The sequence below is a fragment of the Rhea pennata genome, chromosome 1 (genome assembly GCF_028389875.1).
Source record: "Rhea pennata isolate bPtePen1 chromosome 1, bPtePen1.pri, whole genome shotgun sequence".
Classification (NCBI taxonomy): domain Eukaryota; kingdom Metazoa; phylum Chordata; class Aves; order Rheiformes; family Rheidae; genus Rhea; species Rhea pennata.
Genome location: NC_084663.1, coordinates 208,581,309 through 208,601,139, shown reverse-complemented (window position 1 = coordinate 208,601,139; position 19,831 = coordinate 208,581,309). Strand labels below are relative to the sequence as shown.

The following is a 19,831-nucleotide window of genomic DNA, read 5'->3' as shown; positions in this document are numbered from 1 at the left end:
GTCACAGCAGGGTAAAATTTTGAAGAACCCTTGTTTGCAGCAGTTATTGAAAGCAGAAGCTTTTTAAAACAAATCTGCCCCAGCAGAAGCTGTCTCCATCCAAGCTAGTGTTGTTGACAGTTAAGCCAGTACCCAAATGTGCTTTTTCAGACTGCTACCAGTAGCAAACTAAGTAATTACAGACACTGCTCTACCACAGAAACACAGCACTATATGCCAAAGTGGCCCCAGGTTGCCAGGTGAATAGTAATGCGAGGTAATGTTTTAAGGTGGCCTGTGGGCACAGAGAGTGGCTTTTGTTCTGAAGTGGGGAGGTACCTGGCCAGTTAGAGAAGCTCAGTGTAGAAAAGTTCAGTCCCAAGAATATAGTGGGAGGAAACAATTACGCAAGGGAGGGCAGAAAGAGGAGGAAAAAAGTGGGGAAAGTGGATGAAGGAGATGGAAGGGGCTGTACAAGGTGGCTATGTCAGAACACAGGACAGTGCTGCCTAGAAACAGGTGTAAGAAAACTGCAGTAATGCTCTCATTGCACTGTGGCTCAGAGCAGTCCCCCCCCACACACACACACACCCCTGCCCCACAAGCCAAAGCCAGCATCTTTAGAAAAGGTCTTGGATAATTTGTTTTATGAATGTCTCATTATCTTTTAAACCCGTTTGAATCTTTGCAGATGATAAGTAGGGCATATTGGAAAGATAATAGCTACAAAAGTACCATTCATACCCAGCTGAGGGATCTCTTGTGGCCAAGAGGCCTCACAGACCATGTTTAACTATTCAAGTGAAGAGAAAGACAACTGCAAACTGGGGATATTTGAGCTACTGCCTGGAAGAGCTGGAGGAAAAGCTGGGGGACACAGACAAAAGAACTTTGCTGCTATAAATCCAGCACCCTGCACAAGTGTGTGATGGAGGCACCCTGCAAGCCTCGATGCTTTGAGTTGCAACTTACTTAGGTATGCTACACATGCAGCCATGTATGTTGCCCTGTGACCAGAAGATGGCAGAAGAAGGACTAAAATGCTTGGGATGGAAGTTTTTCCATCTTTTTCCAAGGAGTGAAACACAAAACAACCCATGTCGCAGCTCCTGCTCCCAGCTTCCTAGGGGTGGGATCACTTCTGCTCTCAAGGGGCCTGAAATGCCCCAGCCATTTCAATAGCCAAAGCCATGTGTAGTTTAAATGGTAACAAAACAGGGTTCTTAGATGCTCATTTCACACTCAGAACATTCACCAAGCATTCTTCCCCAACACAGTTGGAAAACAGAGGAGACCACTACCTTGTGGGGACACGCCAAACACCTGGACATCATTCAAACCTGGCTGAAGAAGGTGCTAATGCTACCCCTTTTAACCAGTAATCCTATTTCTGGTCCAAGGAATATGTAAATGTTCATGTAAAGCTCAGGTCAAATTTCCTTCTTCCTGCTTGATATCCCTTTTAATAAGCCTATAAAGTTGTTTTCTCTCATTCTCTCCCTGTGAACCAATGAATACTTAATTATAGCAATCGTAGCGCATGGCTGTGAGCAGGGAATTAATACAGCTTTGTCTCCAGAAAGTTGGCATGGTGCTGGTTATGGCACCCCAGGGATGGGGCTTCTGGGCCCTTCTAGGCAAAAGAAGAATCTAAATCCAAGTCTCCTACATTTTCAGTAGCTACAGTCCTTGCCTGACTTATCTATCAGTTATAACAGGGCCTTACAAAAACAGTTGCATCAGTACAATGGTCAAGGCAGTTAAGAGAAGCTCTTAAGAGCAGCAGTGAACCTTAGGCTGGGCCTAAGACAGGGCCATGAGTCTTATATCGGCTGCATCTTTGAAAGAAATAGCAGCGTAACTGCGTATTGTCCCCCACCAGCCAGAGGAGGAGGAACTTCATTACCTCACCCAGGGCTGTGGTTTGACTGGATGGGAAAGACCTGACAAATGAGGTGCTGACTGTCACATCATTTTGTGGAAGTTATGTGGCAGGGCAGGATCTGAAGCCAGGCCCCGTGTTCTCAAAGTTAGCGTGTGAACCTTTGATGTGAAGCAACACATCAGATTTGGTATTAAAAGAAAGAAAGAAAGAAAAAAAAGATTATAACTTTTTTCTGTATTCTGCTAAGCCAAGGAATAGGTCATATCTGCATCTTGTTTGCCATCACTGGGCTTGATAATGAAGATGACAACAGATGGCATGCAACATCACTCATGAAATCAGCCACTATACACAGCAATATAGTACTGTATTACAGTACTTCAGTGTGGTGTAAAAAGGAGGAAAATAAACCAATTCAGAAGGAGAGTTCTGAGGCAAAGTAAATATCCTGCAACACTACTGCAATTGCTACAAACCAGCCCAATCTAAGGGATGAGGAGTCGACAGTTTTCCTGAGGCACCCAGTAGTCAGTGTCAGGAACCAGCCAAGGGGAACAGTTAGTCACTGCAGCTACAGCACAGAGGTACTAAGCCCTTAGTCTGCTCCCTTTTGTTAATACAAACATGAAGAAGATGGGCACTCCGCTGTGCAGAGAGAAACTGGTATCTGATACCCTTTCACAGCAGAGACACTGTCAGGATGCAGTGAAGGTTGTTGCTTGCTTCAGTGTCCCAGGCTAAAAGCTGCCAACACATTTATTCTAATGATATTTCCTAGCACTGTGCCATCTCAGTGAGGACAAACATGCACAAGCAACAAGAGCTGACCTCTGTCCTGTGCACTGGCTAGCAAAGCGACTTTTTGTGGCACTCACCGGAGGGAGAGCAGGGGAGGTGGGGGTTTTCTCCAGGCTCTTTCTGAGGTGGCCTATCTCAGCGCGGTAGTCATCCAGCTGGCTCTCCAGTTTCTCCCGCCTGACTCGCTCATATTCTAGCTGGGCCTCCAGCTCCTTCACAGTCCTGCCAAAAGCAAAGCAGACAAGCAGAGGCTCATAAAATACAGTCAACCCCTGCCCTGGCTACTCCTGTGCCTCTGCTAAGGAACAGGTTAGTCACAGCAGATAACAGTGCAGTACTCACACCAACTGCTGGCACACAAGCGGGCTGGAAAGGCCACTTCCCACCTCCACTGCCCATCGTCCCTCTTTATTGGGGCTACTTAAACCGGCCTCTCTGTGAGAAGACCCTAGGAGAGAAATCCTCCATCCATCACCAGTTGCAAAATGACAATAGGACTTCAGGGAGATATGGAGCATCTTATCAAAGCACCCAGGGGTGCCAGCATGGGAATCCTGCTCAGTTCTTCTACTGGGTGAAAAAAAGCCCCTTGCTTCTCTCTAGGCCGAATGTATTTGTACAGTGACCTCCATTCAGCTACAGCATTCTCCTGGCCAAAGACCCATTGCAAAAATCTCAGCATCGGCAGTTCTTAGCTTCCAGCAGTACGCAGCACATCCGACCACGAGATGGAGCCATGTTCCCACACACTAAGCCAGCCAGTGGGATCTTGGGTAGGCCACAACCCGAGGTTATAGGCTTAACCACAGATGAGGAATGCTCAGATGACAGCATAACATTTTCTGCAGGGAGGCTGCAGCGTTGGCTGATGTATAGTTGCACAAGTTCTCATCAATTATCACATTCACAATGGCTACTTAATTAACTGAGATTCCTGGAACTGGTCAGCAGAGGCATAATTCAGATATATTCTTATTACAGTCAGCAAATGACCTCAGATTGAGTCATCTTGAATTGAGCTGCTCTCTTCTGTACCAGGATGAATTAGTATGGCTACAAAGATGAAATACTGGTAAAAGGAAAAGGGAGATGTCTGGTCCACAGATTCAAACAGGATAGCAGGAAATCTCTCAGCAAAAGGTACCACATTTCCTGGACTGAATATGCCTGACTCACACAGCCCAAGCTCCCAGGTGGTGTCAGCCTTACTGACACCGTAAGAATCGTCTATGCTCGTGCAGAGAAACCAGCGCTTGAGGACAGGCTGATACATGCACTCTTGAGATTAATAAGACAAATCTCAAACTTAGGTGGCACACACAAGATGGGCCTTTTTCCATGCAAGGCAAGCCTGGGCAAAGCACTGGGCAGTGGTTCCCACCAGGCCTCTCACAGCTGGAAAACCTGCACTAAAGCAGCCATCTTCAAAATCTGCTATAGCAACATTCCCAAGTGACAACTCCTGCTTTTCATCTAGTAAGATGTTATTGTCATTAGATATCTTTTTCAATAAAGAAGGTTTTGTCGCATATGATAAAAATACCTTGGGGTTTATCCACAGGTCTCTCTGTAGGTACCCTGATAAGCAGTCTTTCAGTTTCAAAATGCCAGTGTGAAGCTAGGGATTCTCTTTGGCCTGCACAGATGAGGCAGAGTCTTCAGAGACCCTCACAATTGTTGTGTTTTCTGGTTTAGCCCTCATGCCACAGGAAACAAAATCTCTTTAAGAGCCTCAGCAGTGTCCTCTAATAGGCACTTTTCTAGCTGCTGCATCCAGAATGACCTCTGATTTCTGCCATTAGACAATAGTGACTTTTTCATCATTGAAAACAGAGCTTTCTCAACTTCCAGCATAGCCATCACCATCTGAGCTAGTCACCCTACTCCCTTACAAGAGAAGAAACACTGCTAGAAGTGATTAATCTCATCCTAAATTATATTTCTGATTATATCCTAAAAAAAATGTCTACATCCCTCTGAAGACTCTAAAAAGAAACTTGGGGTGACTAACTGAGATGCAGGTATCTATACTGCCAACATTTAAAGTTAAGGAAGCTGGGCCTCCAGCCTGGGCTTGATAATTAAAATAACTCCTAGGCTAAAGTCAAAGCATACGCTGAATCCAAAAGAAATCCTCAATGTCCTGGCTCATATAATGTCATTAAAAAAAAAACTACTTATTCCACCTTGTGACACCTATACCCTGCTCTAAATCTACACAGACTGATAATTCTGATCTCTTTCTTATGGCATACAAGCCTTTCTGATACACAGTGTCTCCCATGCAGTGACCAATTAATGACATATTGGTTTAGGGCTGCTCAAACCGCAAAATGGACATAATTTTCTATATGGCAGTGTGGCAGAGACTGGCAGTGTGTAGCCAAATCTTTGAGAGCTAGCGGTCAGGACAGGGCTATCTTTTGGATGATACTTTATCATTTAAGATTTAATTATCTGATAGACAGGAGAGCTTTTCTCTGAAACTTAGTCCATCCATCTAGTCATCTGACCCATCAAACAGAATCCTTTGATTTAATGGAGATCTTGAGAATTAGACAGATATTATGAAAGGTGCTCCACATGCATGGGCAGGTTTGCTGAGGTTGTTTTTCTGTAGTGTGGATATGATCTAATATATTCTTGAGCACAGAAGTACATTGTCTTTGACACAGAAATGTAGCAGGCCCTTGAATAATTTCTGCTTTATATGCACTTAACATCCAAATCTTGCTAATACTAGGGCCTTTCTTCAGATTTCCTACTGTGTGCACATGTATTTTGCATCCATAATGTTTTGAAAACAGCCAGGATGTATCCAATCTACTGTACATATGCAGCAGAAAAAAATGAAGGTAGAACAGTTAATCCTACACAAGCACAAGAAGTGTGGACCCATCAAACATACTGCACCAGTGTTGTGGTGCTGATCCTGGTAGTGGACATTTAGAAATGGCCAGACAACTGGCTGAAATCCTTTTCTTTTTGACCTGGCTGAAGTTGCTAAGTTACAAAGAGGTAATGGCCAAAGCAGTTTGAGCGTAAAGTATCCTTAACTAAGGCTTTCAAATTGGCATTACTGAGTTAAATATTACCGGGACAAATTAATCTTACTTCTCAATTTCCCTTTCTTCTTTTTTCGTTCTCCTTTCCTCCTCAGTTATTCCTCCCAGCTGTCTGTAGTTGCTGTAGGCAATTTCTAGAAGTTGCCGAAGTTCCTGAATCTTGCGATAGGCCCTTACTGCAAGACAGAGTTCTCCAGGTAAGTAACATGTCATGGAGTGAAGAAATCCATACCGGAATCTAATAGTCTAGAAAACAGTCTCACAAACAGCAGCAATTGTACTGCTCAGCAGATCCAGAGCTACACCCAACACCTACACAGAAGAGAGCTCTCAACAACAACATGCAATCTAATGTGGCTTCACCAGTGCAGATTCAAACAGTGTAACATTCATGCTTTGATGTTCCTATAAGATGCTTTCTAATTTTCTAAAACATATTTGAATGCTCAATGGCACAGAGATCCCATCAACTTGTCTTATGACAAAGAAGTCTGCAGTAGTTGGTAGAGACTAGAAATACAATGTCTTGAGACTACCTTTTCCAAATAAAGGGTGACGAAAGACAGTGCTTACTGCGTGCATTTGTTTTCTCTGCTTTATCCAGGGTTAAATCTTCCTTGCTATCTGTACTCCCTTCCACACCATGTCTTTCAAAAAACTTCATATTGTTTGCATCTAGTTCTTCGTCATCAGAATTACCATCTCCAGTTCTTTGTGTCAAAAGTTCCACAGCCGCCAGCTGGGCAAATCTGCATAGAGAACAGTTAATCTACACTGTCAGGCGGAAAAATGTATCCATGCTCTACTCATGGGATAGAAACTCTCTGAAACTCTTCATGTTCCCAGATATTCAGCCAGATGAGGTTTCAGGATTTAAGGAAGCATTGCTGTACAAACTATGAGCAGCTAAACTGCCTACTTTTTACAGCAACAGTACAGCTTTGTTTATCACTCAGACCTGGAATTCACAGGCCTGATCTGTTCTTGCTCCATCACTGAAAATCAGGAGTAATTTCAAAAAAGCTGACAATGATATATAAATAGTAAGCAAATAAATGATAGAGTTACAGGATAGGCAGTGCTACCTCTTGGCTACATCTTTTGGGGTCTCTCCAGCTTCATTCGTAATGTCACAGTCAGCTCCCATCTCAATCAACCACTGTAAGCAATGGAGGTGCCCTTGTCCAGCAGCTGATAGAAAGAATGTGCACAAAAGTCAGATGTAGAAGGTTTGATGTGTTTCTAACCCAAGATGTCCTCCTCTTGGCACAGTTTGACATCCCAGGGGCTGAGTTCACTAACACGCTTATGGGGAGATACTATTTCAAGAGGAGCCTAATGATCAAGTCATATGAGTACATGCAGTTTTGAGGAAGATCATTAGTTTTGTGCCTCCTTCTAGCACCAGAAATTTATTAGCAACTCTTTCCGGTCAGGAGTCAAACAAAACCTGCCCAGTCTCATGCATGGAACATTAGACACACAACTCGAGCCATATTCTCAAGACAACACTTCTCACTTACAGCCTAACATAACAGCTTTCCCTCATCATATGATCTGGCATGGCTACTCCTCCTACAACATGGTCCCAGGAATGATGTTTCACATATTGGAGGATGGTACCTGACCTGCTGGCTGAAACATGAAAGCTCTTTCCCTCAAGCAAAAATAATTACGTCTCTAACAGCACCACCTTTGGATTTGTGTCACATCTGTTTTCTTACTGAGACGACAAAATACAACAATAATAGATTACAAATTTTTCCCCATAACATTCATATCATACGTAAAGATTGGGGATGAAACGATTGTAGGTTAGCAACACCCAAGAAAAATGATGGGAAGGAATGCAAGAAACGCTTCTAAAATCCCTATCTAGCAAATTTTTTAACGAGAACTTTAATTATGTTTTGAAAAATTCTAACATTTATATCTAGTCAAAAAGAGGTGTAGGGAGGCCGGGAAGAAATCATGTTACAGACAGATTGCAAGAATATCTCCTTCTTTCTTTCCTCCTCCATTTCTTCTTTCAGACATTACAAAAGAAATTTCAAAATACAAGAGGGCCTCTTTTTTTGTAATGCTAGCACTCCACTGCAAATCAATGTGTTAGATACTAGATGCTTACCTTTCTTCACGGAATACTATGAAATGACTTTGTTGTGGTTTTTCAAACACATCTCCATAGTACCAAGACATTCAGTAAATAAAGGCCCAGGCCACGGTATAAATCATCACACCTAGATAGTCAATGTTTCTAAAAGTTACATCTCATCTGATAAAAAAACTAAATTAGTTTTCAGTTTACATATTGTTTCTTTTAATATAAATTCTTCCTCCTTGAATTCAACTAGTTTAGTTTGTTTTTAAAGTAAATGACACCTATGCACATATATCACGTGTTGCCCTTTGAAGCCCTCAGAAAATGAGATGCTATTTTTCATTAAATTTATCTGATAAGCAGCCACTCAAAAAAAAAAAAAAAAGGCAAATAAGTCAGTAACAAACAGTAACAAGCTGAAATACAGATCATAATTACTGACCTTTGTGCATGAGAGTGGATCCTGTATCATCCCGCTCATTAATATTGATTATTCCACTTTTCACTAATTTTCTAAGTGTTACGAGGTCCCCTTTGAAAGCAGCACCATGGGCTGGGAAAGCTAAAACTAAAAATGAAATGCACATGTTTCCAAGCAGATGCCTAGAATTCTAATAAGCATGCTCATATTCATCTTACACAGCTTGCCTCTCTTAACTAATGCATAGAAATTTCAGAGCTGTAGTTAGCAAGGCTAATGCATCCTTAATCAGTTAGAATGCAGATGCATAACTAGCACTGTTCTTCACAGACTTCACTAAACATGTCTTAGTTATGACTACAGGGATCTTATACAGTTAGGAAATTAATTGGTAACTGGAGTCACCTGCCTGATTGGAATTTTATAGTCTCACCAAATATATAAACTATTTTGCTCCTTGCTTAAAACATTAGCCAAACAGATAATTTGATTTTCCTAATTATTTTTAGAGAGAGAAAGCACTGACATATATATGCATTTGTATAATGGCAAAAGAATAGCAGACAACAAAAGTAAGTGCCTGTAAAAAGCCTAGAGGTAAAAGGGGAAATTCTCATATTTTTGGTCTGTTGAATGTTCTCCTTACAAATCTTGCCAAACTTGCATCCTTAGGCTGTTCTGACTGCAGTAGCGTTACTGCTTCGCAAATAATCCTAATTTCAGTGGGATGTTTCTAGACTACATTACTACTTAATACAAGTAAAGGACTCTGAACATGCAATTCTGCACACTCATGAAAATTACACAATTTTGCACGATCTCTGGTGAAGTCCAAGAACAATAATAGTGAAGTCTAAGAACAATACCATGGATAACTTGGTATTCACAGTGCAAAACAGATTGACAAGCTTTATTTCCATTAGGAGTAAATCTAACACATTTATAAAATCAAACTGAATATTCCAGTCTTTAGCTATCACTAAGTGTAGTAAGTATTGAAAGCAACAGCTGTTGCTCACATTGCTTATTTAAAAGTTATATTCCTGCTCGTACAAGTTACCAGAATCAAGTATTTCTGTAGCATTACATTGACTATTTTTAAAGTATCTTAATCCATACTCACTTTCCTTTGTCTCTGGATGCTCCCCCTGTTTTTCAATACCATCAATATATTGTAAAATATTGTCTTTATAGAACCGTTCAGCCAAGTCCCTCGGAGTCTCTCCATGGTCATTCCTGGCTTTCAGAGTGTACCGAACATTGGTCATTTTGCTGACCAAGAACTTAAAGCAATGCAGATGTCCTTCCATTGCTGCCAGATGAGCTATAGCACAAGGGAAAACATAGTATGTTAAAACAGAGCACTGCTGACCATCAAGAAAGCACTGTTGTCACTGCTGATCAGATCTAGCTCCTCTGCCAGTGCTTGAGACATCCAGCATTGCACAAGAAGTGAGAGCAGCCTCAGCTGGATAAGGAATGCTCGGGACAGATCCAGGACAGAGTTTAGCTCTTGGGAAGAAGAAAAGAGAAAATATCCTTCTTTACCAAAAGAAGGTAAAAGAAAACTGTCAAAGAGAGGGTCTCCAAAGAAGATTCGCTGACAGAGCTGACGCAGGAGACAATACAACATGGCCAAGAGACCCTTGACCACCAGCTAGGAGAGTGCACTGCTGGGGTTTCATCTTCTCAATGAGCAGAAATCTGACTCCTCAGCAGTGGTGTTCTTCTGATTTCCCTGTCCTAAGGAGACACTCATTGCAGAGGAGGCAGCAAGGGGTGTCCTTGACTAGAAGTCAGGGCATTTCTGCTTTAATCCCACCTACATTTAGCCACCACCTATGCATCTCAATTACCCCACCTATAAAATGAAGACAATAACATTCACTTTGTTCGGTAAAGTCTTTGGAGGTTACTCCCATAACAGAGTCTATACACAGTACATCTATTACATTTATCTTCTAAATTGGTGTTGACATTTGCTACGTGCAGAAGCTACTGTGCCTCACTACAGAAGTGACTGCTTTCCTTTAGGTGTCAAGTATTTTCTTCTCTGTCCTTCAGGCTACACTGAAGTTTAGTTATTGAATACAGGTAAAGTGCTGGGGATATAACAAAGTAAGAGGTAATGCTTATTATTTTGTAATACACAGTATCCTCTAGTCCCATCAAGGGGAAGAAGTTGCCAAAAAAATGCTTATTAATTATATATTGTCACCCTATGAAAATGCTCTGTATAATTTGGCTGATGCACTACAGGCAAAGGAGTCTAGTTGGAGGCCTGTGGCTAGAGGTGTCCCCCAGGGCTCAGTCCTTGGTCCCAGCCTGTTCAACCTTTTCATCAATGACCCGGATGAGGGGACAGAGTGCCTCCTCAGCAAGTTTGCTGATGATCCCAAGCTGAGAGGAGTGGCTGACACACCAGAGGGCTGTGCTGCCATTCAGAGAGACCTGGACAGGTTGGAGAGCTGGGCAGAGAGGAACCTCCTGAGGTTCAGCAAGGGCAAGTGCAGAGTCCTGCACCTAGGGAGGAATAACTCCACGCATTCGTACAAGCTGGGGGTTGAGCTGCTGGAGAGTAGCTCTGCAGAGAAGGACCTGGGAGTGCTGTGCTGGTGGATGACAGATTGACCATGAGGCAGCAATGTGCCCTTGTAGCCAAGAAGGCCAATGGTCTCCTGGAGTGCATTAGAATGAGTGTTGCCAGCAGGTGGAGGGAGATGATCCTGCCCCTCCGCTCAGCCCTGGTGAGGCCTCATCTCGAGTTCTGTGTCCAGTTCTGGGCTGCCCAGGACAAGACACACGTGGAGCTCCTGGAGAGAGTCCAATGCAGGGCTACAAAGATGATCAGAGGGCTGGAGCACCTGCCCTGTGAGGAACGGCTGCGAGAGCTGGGCCTCTTCTGCCTGGGGAAGAGAAGCCTGAGGGGGGATCTTATCATTGTGTACAAGTACCTGAAGGGAGGATGTCAAGGGGACGGGGACAAACTCTTTTCAGTTGTCCTGTGTGACAGGACAAGAGACAATGGGCAGAAATTGAAGCACAGGAAGTTCCGCCTGACCGTGAGGGGCAATTTCTTCCCTGTGAGAGTGACGGAGCCCTGGACCAGGTTGCCCCGAGAGGTTGTGGAGTCTCCTTCTCTGGAGATATTCAAAACCTATCTGGCTGCAACCCTGTCTAACATGCTCTAGGTGCCCCTGCTGAGCAGGCGGGTTGGACTAGATGATCTCCAGAGGTCCCTTCCAACCTTACTGATTCTATGATTCTATGATCTTCTTAAAGTTAAATACTGACTATTACAATCAGCTGATGCAAAACTGACTCAACTCCTATAAATCTATTTTCAGGTATCCCAAAATCTTAAGGACAAAATTTAACCTTTTGGAATTAAACTTTTTAACCAGCTGTCTGCCCTGTGCAGAACAGCAGTCAGAAAAGCTCAGATTTTTCTGTAGTGATAGCAAGGGAAAAATACATTAGAGAGTTGTATTCAGTCCATGTCTTTTAGTAGAGTTTCAATAGGATGCTGTGAAAGTCACATAAAGGAATTTTACATAGGTGGTTTTTAATCTGTATCTCTCTTACTAGCTAATGCCCAACACATAACTGTGCCATATGAGCTGCAGGCATGCTGAGCATTTGCAGTTGAGCCTAAAGTGAAAGGGTACTGCAATGTGAGCATAAATGCTGCTCAGTGCTAAGAACTTAGCAAAACTTTGCCTTAGTGTCTTAGACATCACAAAATTCGCAGTGGCATTTGGTATCTCGAGCTTTCTATGTTTTGTCTTGCCTTTTATAAAATCTGGCTAAAACTATTTGCTCTTCTCAACAGTGAGTAAAAATAGTATTTGTGAAAAACTGCAGTGTTGCATCATTATCAAATCACTATTTTCTCTAGAACAGGCTTAACTAGTGAGCAATAAACGATGCATAGCTAGGGCCAAAAATGAATATAGGGAGAAAATAAAAGATTAGGAGGGCAAAAAATATATAGGATATAGAGAACAGACAAAATGTTGCATAGTTCATTAACGAGCACAGCCCATTCTGGGCTCTGAATGAGTTCTCAGAAAAAAATAGCATGCTATAGGTAATTAAAATGTCTACCACAACACACATATGGAAAAGGTCCAAACAGTCTTATATATATGTGTGTATATATATATATTTAGTTTTAGATGCATGGCACTGCAAACTCAGCAAGTTTCTTTGAGTACACTCTTATGTAAAATTATGACGTTGCCATCTAATCTTGAAGTTGAATTATGTAAAGATGATATAATTTTTCTTCACTGTTTTAGAAACTGTGGAAAATAGTTTGACCTGTATAGCACACCACTTACCTAATCTTTTATTAGCAGTATTTCAAAGCAGTTTCTTTCTTTTGGATGACAATATGGTCAAATTAAAATGAACAAAGGCTGGAGATTCAGCTTCTGTATATGTCAAAATAATAACAAAAAATAATAACAAAAAATAATTTCCTAATGACCAGAGTATACAGAGGATTGAATTGGAACTGTGTTGTGTTCTCCCTCTTTCTGTAAAAAAGTGTGATATGGAGTTTTTCATGACCCCAGTAGGATCAGGGAAGGGTTCCCACATGGAAACAGAGCTACCTTCTGCACTGTCATGAGAGTGCCTAACATAATCCTCTACTGCTTGAGCTAATATACCAAATGTCCTGCTGGGAGATATAACAGGCTCACATTCTTCAACAACAACAACAACAACAGTTTGCAAAAGAAGACATAGGTACCCGTTTAGTAGACAAGCGGTGTTTAACAAAGGGTCAACGACTGTAAAAAGAGATTTAAAAACATAACTCTAAAGAGTTATAGAGAAAACATTATGCTACTTGGAACAAATAATGTGACAGCTCATAAGAAGAGAAAGGCTAAAAGGGAAAGGATGCAACAAGAAGGCAGGGTATAAGCAATAGCATTCAACTTAAAGAGGATTCTGAGGCAATAGTATGGGTAGGCAATGGAACGGTGGCCAAACTATGAAGAGGAAGGAATAAATGCTGCCCATTTTTTGCACTAAAGTGCCTGAGCACATGATCATAAAAAGAATACAGTTTACAGATAATACAGAAATGTCAATATTTCAGAAATCAAGATGAGATCACAAGCAAATGAGAACAAAGAGTTTTACCGAATCAGTTAAGAAACAGTTTGATACAAAAACCTGCCCAAGAAGAAGCCAGAATTTGATCACACTTACACATCCATTAAACTCTGGCAGAAATTCAAAAGGGAACATATACCAGCTGAAACTGCCTCCTGCCCTACCTCCCCTTCCCTTTCCATGACCTCCACTAGCATATGCACTGTTTCACAGCTATGGGAAAGGCTGCCCACCTACCCAGTGCTCTTAACCAGACTGAGCTCACTCTGATGTGAGATATTACAGCACCCATGATCTCCAATCCTTGCCAGCAGCAGCAGGAGGTGAACTACCCCAATAGACAAGTGCTTTGGATTTTATAATTTCCCCCATCATTATAAAAATTAAATAACTAAGCTGATTGTATGGAATTGACTAGCAAATGCTGCTGCCAAGCATTACTTATCATTTGCTAAAATTATCACATAACACAACAATTGCAATCCAAAGGCTAAAAAAATGTGTGATTTATCCTGATGTACCTGGAAGATTTCCGTTGTTATCCACATCATCTATACTTGCTCCCCATCTAACAAGAAGCTGCAAACACCCCAAGCGACCATGAAAAGCAGCATAATGAACAGGTTTCCAGTCATTCCTGTCTGAAACATTTGCATTCTAGAATGAAAGCAGCAGGTTAAATCACTCATTTATGAAACTTAGAAACAAGACAAATCTTATAAATAGGAATCAGCTATTCATTGTGTTCAACTGTTTAAGTCAAATCCAAGAACTTTTTTCAAAGATCATGCCATGTGCATAGAGCTCATTCCAAGAGGAGGTATTTTTCATAAGTTCTTGGTTTTATTTAAATAATATATGTATAAAGGGTACATTTTTAGACATAATTTTGTCACCATATCCCTCATTATTCCTTAAATGTATACCTCGGTTTGGTTGGGATTTTTTTAAGTTTTTACTACAGAAGATTAGTACAACTGAGAAAAATCACAATAACCATAGTATCCAATCTTTATTTAGTGACATCCCTGTGGAATGTTGTTTTCTCACATTATTGATTCTCCCTAGAACTTTTGAACATTTTCCTAACATATCTTACAATTAAAAAAATGGAAATTTAATTTAAAAATAAATTCCCTCATCCTCCAACAATATGTCAACAATGATGAATCTACATTTCTAATCTCAGTCTATCTTATCTGGAAAAAGATATGAAGCTTTGGCTTTCCGCTAGGGAACTATAGATAAAAGTTCCTCACCACTCCACTTCGTAGTATAGTTTGTAAAGTGTAAGACTGCCCATGGGCTGCAGCTAAGTGTGATGGAGTGCACCCACGATCATCCTGAGCTTCTAGGTTTGCTCCATTTAATAACAGAGCCTACAAGAAATGAAAAGTAGAAGTTCAGTTCACAAGCTGAAAAAGTAAATGTTGACTAAAAGGATGAATTCAGCAGGACAACTTTGGGGTGATTTCTAGGCATTGTCTTTATACAAAATAATTCTGTTTGCACAGATAGAGCAACAGTAACATGCTTCCAGTTGTAAAGATAGCTTGATAAGATATTCATAGCACCATTAGGAGCTGTCTTAGCTGATCTTCATAATGACCTTGTGATAGTTCATCTAAGCTCAAGGTCTGCCCTACTAACTTTGTTTGAGAGCAAATATTTATACCTACTTGCATGCAAGCATCCTGACCTCGGATAGCTGCAAGATGAGCTGCTGTCCAGCCTCTGACAGTTACTTGTGTTATATCAGCTCCATGCCAGAGCAACCAGTGAAGACACTGCACAACCAAAAACAAAGTCTTTTAAATTATTTTTATCATGAGTCTAGGGCACAACTCAGTAGACGCTACATTTCAAAGCATATCAGAATACTTCATTATTGAAATAAGACACCCAAGGCATGGATTAGCCAGGTATTTGTGCATTAGGAAGCTACGGGTAAGTTATACAGTTTCAAGGCTTCACCTAGGAGAATGACCGAGTAATCTAGACCCTAGCATTGATTTTATAGCATGTCTTATGAATTTTTCTTTTCCAGGTTTAAAATGCAATCTGTGAGAGCAATCATGGGGCATGAGTTAAAAACACTGAAGAAAATGCAAATATGCTCTCTTGAATTCCAGTTGAAACTGCTCGGGGAAAAATACAACCAAATACATTTAAAACTTCATTTAATTTATTAGGCTTTTTGTGTGTACGGAGTCCCACCTCTCTTCTCAACTTTTCACAGCCTAGCCTTGCTTTATTCACTTTTTTCCAGCAGTTCCTTTTGTTTTACATGAAAAACTTTATGAACTAACCAGAAGGTGGCCGAGGACTATTTATATAGTTTATTAGATACTATTATTATTATTATTATTTATTATGTTGCTTTATGTCAGTCTCCAACTCTGATTCTTCCTGTTTCCAACCTTAAGAGCTTAGTGAGAGATAAACAGATGACATAACTCAGTTATCTGATTACAAAGTAGGAGAATCAAATGAAAATTTACAGAATTTATAGAGGTAGAAAAGGGTGTGTGAGCTATTTTTAGGGCTGACAACATGACGACCAGCATTTTCTTGACAGTTTCTGCACATTCCAACAATGGCATTTTTGATTTTAGCAGAAACTTTGCATCCTTTCCTTTTGGGCATGGTTTTTTTATACAATTATTCATAGCCTTGTTCTTCAGGGTTAGATTGTTATAATAATTTTACAAGAGGTTGTAGCAAGAAGGTATATGCTATCCTTAATACAAAAGCTTGGTCATTCTGAAAGTTCCTCACATGTATGTAGCAAGTATCTGTTGATTTCTGCATCAGTAGTCAATGTTTTATTTATTAAAATAAATATTAAAGCTATTGCTATAGAGAATGAGGCATGGGGTAAGACACTGATAAATTGAATGAATGTGTTTTCACGTCATTTCTCATCTGGTTCAGTCCAGCCCAATGCAATCATCATTAGAATATTGTACACATCCTACAGGATTTGTCCTTAAATGATGGGTAAAACTTAATAGGGACAAAAGAAGGCCATGAATCTGGAAGGGAAGCCACACTATACTTGCAGTAAGAAAATCACTTCTGAAATCTTTCAATGTTGAGTACATAAACTGCCTGAAGCTTCAGAAAAGCACAACAAAAAACTAAAAATTTTACTTCTACTCCTGGTGAATATATTTACTAAGAAAAACAAGATAGAGATTATTTGTTTAGCTTGATCAGAGCTAGCAATTTCATGTCTTGTCTCTCTAACTAAAAGGAAGAAAACATTAACTTACAAAAACCTAAGCTATGTCTGAGCACTAACAAAGTATTTTACCTCCAGACTTCCAGAGTGTGCAGCACAGTGCAAAGGTGTGAACTTATGGACTATATCCACTTTGTTAATACCAGCTCCACTTTTTATCATTGACGCAAGCTGTTCTACATCACCGGCTTTCACTGCCTCGTGAACACTAGCATAATTTTGCTTCTTCTTGACAGCTAGTGAGGAATAACAGAGGGCCATTAGCCACTTCAGCAACATTTAGGAGATTTGAAATAAGTGATAAATCAAAGAAACATTGGGGTGTCAGCTTCAAAGGAAACAACCAAAAATGTTTAGAGTAACCTACAAGAGTTAGAATAGGACTTTCATTAGCAGGAATCCTTAGCCACTTCTGTTTGTCATAAACAGTGCAATACTCAAAAACTTGAGACAGCCAGGTCCCCTCCCACACCAAAGAAGTCATGAATAACACCCGGAAGACAGATTACAAGAAGCACAACATGAGCAGGAAGGACAGCTACCCCATCTACGCGTGCAAGATGCTGGAGCAGGTCCACCTCAGCACTAGCTGTCTTTCAAAACCCTGAGCATCATTAATTCTTTCATCAATCATATCTTCAAGAGCATCACCAGGAAGGCGTCTCACTTGAGCAAACAAGCTCTCAGCTGTCACTTTCCAGGTGCTCCACATGGTCACAGTCCTGCTGCTAAGGTCCAGGCATACCATGCTGGAGGGCACCTAAGTCCTCTCCAAGTAAGCATACTGTGTAACTGCTCTTGATTGAGCTACAGAAATCAGCCTCAGAACAAGCTGATGTTAGAATTAAAGCTGCTGTAGAAAATAAATTCGTACAATGTGTTAGTCATCCTGTGTTTCTCTTTTACTAAAACTATGGTATTGCTCTGGCACCAGTCACTTCGCTAGAATCCTGATACTCGGCTCCCAGTGAAGTCATAATACTTTCATTGATTCACTGGCACAGAATCACTCTAAATGTAAAAGCAGTGTGGTCCCAAAAAATCCACCACCAGGTCATAGAAGTAAATAGTTTGTATTCTCCTTCAGGCCTTTTCACTGGTTAATATGTAACAATGTGAGGTAAATATCTAAACCTCCTTGCAATGTCTTGGCAGTTTGACAAAAATCGTAAACAAAAATAAGTGATGTAAGTAGATCTAATGGCTCAGGTGACTAATTTCAGATAGCCAAGCATAACAGGAACCTTTCTAGCAAGGTCATCATTCTAGTACCAAAATGCACTAACGTCATTAGATTCCATCATGTAAAGAAAAGTCTTGAAGAGGTGAGGCACAGTTTTTTTTTACAAGTCAAGCGAGCAGGAAAATGTAGGCCTTAAGGTACTACTAGTACTCATTTTCTCTGCCCATGAAGAAGGAATGTTATACTGCTTCAAATTGTTAAGCAATTTGAGATCAAAAGTATTAAAGAATATAAATAACATACCATATGAGAAGGTTTCTGACCATATACATAAAAAGCACTAAAAATGATTTAAAAACAATCTTCACAGTTTACTTGTGCCTATTTTCATGTAATTTGCAATCACTGCATGCCAGTACTGCTCAGGCAGATTCGTGTTTGCCAGGGAGAAGACAAGGGAGAAGAGAAGAGGTCTGAAGCGATTTCAGCAACCTAGACTAAGCGTAATGCAACCCCCTGCGCTGTAACACATCACATCATCTTGTCCCACATATCACTGCACTTCCTCCAGTTAAGCTGCAGCTCTCTGCCCTGCAAAGGCAGCTTCAGCTAGGAACCAGCACTCCATTGGGCAAAATACTACATGAACAACAGTATAGAAACACAGAATAGCTGAGGTTGGAAGAGATCTCAGGAGGTAATCTGAATTCATGCTTCAAATAATTTTTATGTGTATTTCATGTTTGGGGATTTTTTTTTTAAGAGATGGTCTCACTAGGACACTGTTTTCCCACCAAAGTGTCACTTCCCATTACACCAAGTCAGGAGAACAATTATATTGTGATTATGCTGACTTACATCAGAGAGAGCTGACTTGCACCAATTACACAATTATATTGACTTACCTCAGAGAAGGACCTGGCCAGCTACGCTACTTGCCAAAGTACTAATGTGTTTTACAAAATGTTCTAGTGCAACAAGTTCAAGGTAATGTTTTTTCTTTCTTTCTTTTTTCTTTTTTTTTTTTTTTTTTTTTAATCCAGAAGAAATGCAAACATAAAGGCCAGCAAACAGACTGAATTTTGTCTCCTACTCCTCTCTGGAAGGCAAAATGACCTTTTAAAACTGCAGAGAGTGATTCCAAGCATTGCTGTGCTCCTTCCCAGCCGCCTGCCCCTTGGACGTGTAATACTTTGGCTCCAGCTGCCATAAACTATCCAGAGGCAGCTACAGTGGGACTAAAGTGCCATAAACGTTTGTTACATGAAATTAGCAAAAAATATGTTGATCTTCAAGGTGAAATACATTTCCCATGTAAATTTTTTTGAAACTTCTATCAAATTTGCATTAAAGCCCTCTTTTTAGAAAAAAAAAATGTAAAGTAAGCATTTAGGTAAGACCAAGATTTGTTAAAGAAATTATGTGAAGAGTATCACTGAGAATGAGGAAATGAGCTAATTTTAAATGTCCGTGTATTTTTGTAACACGCAGAACAGTCGTACGTAGCATAGCTGGGGAGTACTTCAAGGAGACAGAGGTTGTGAGCCCCCAAAAAGCTACTCGTTAGGCCAAGTGCGCTCAGCGCCGGGGCTGCGAGGTAAAAAACTTAACACCTCGTGAAGCGCAGCTCCGGCCACCTCACGGCTTCCAGAGCCTGCCGCGGTTATGCCCTTTATCCCCGCGCAATTCGCCAACACTGAGCAACTTCATCAGAATTTCATCGGGGTCCCCAGGTGGCAGATAGGGGAATTCGGGCAATATAAACGCGCCTGGGCCGGCGCCGGAGCCAGGGGAAGCGGCGCGCCGTGCGCCATGGCGGTCGCTCCCCTCAGGGCCGAGGCGGGAGGCGGCCGCCGCGCAGGAGGGGGGGGGTGGGGGGGGCAGTTCCCGCCCGCCGCCATGGCGGTGCCGGGCGCGGCGCGGGGGAGCAGCCCGCCGGGAAGGACGCGGGGCAGAAGGAGCGCGGGCGAGCCCGTCTCACCGGCCGGAGGGGGAGGCGGCGCGGCGGCGGCGGCGGTTGGCATG

General features: G+C 41.4%; 1 protein-coding gene across 1 annotated transcript in view; it reads right to left on the bottom strand.

The window, feature by feature from the left end:
* ANKRD42 (ankyrin repeat domain 42) overlaps positions 1-19,831 on the bottom strand; it is a 23,322-nt gene extending 3,491 nt beyond the window's left edge. The window contains exons 1-11 of the mRNA XM_062567367.1: positions 19,788-19,831; positions 16,696-16,859; positions 15,059-15,166; positions 14,639-14,758; positions 13,901-14,036; positions 9,373-9,573; positions 8,271-8,396; positions 6,813-6,918; positions 6,301-6,476; positions 5,777-5,903; positions 2,740-2,884 (exon numbers count right to left, since the gene is read on the bottom strand). Coding sequence (XP_062423351.1) covers positions 2,740-2,884; positions 5,777-5,903; positions 6,301-6,476; positions 6,813-6,918; positions 8,271-8,396; positions 9,373-9,573; positions 13,901-14,036; positions 14,639-14,758; positions 15,059-15,166; positions 16,696-16,859; positions 19,788-19,830 — 1,452 coding nt within the window. The 5' untranslated portion in view covers position 19,831. The remainder of the gene's footprint in view (positions 1-2,739; positions 2,885-5,776; positions 5,904-6,300; positions 6,477-6,812; positions 6,919-8,270; positions 8,397-9,372; positions 9,574-13,900; positions 14,037-14,638; positions 14,759-15,058; positions 15,167-16,695; positions 16,860-19,787) is intronic.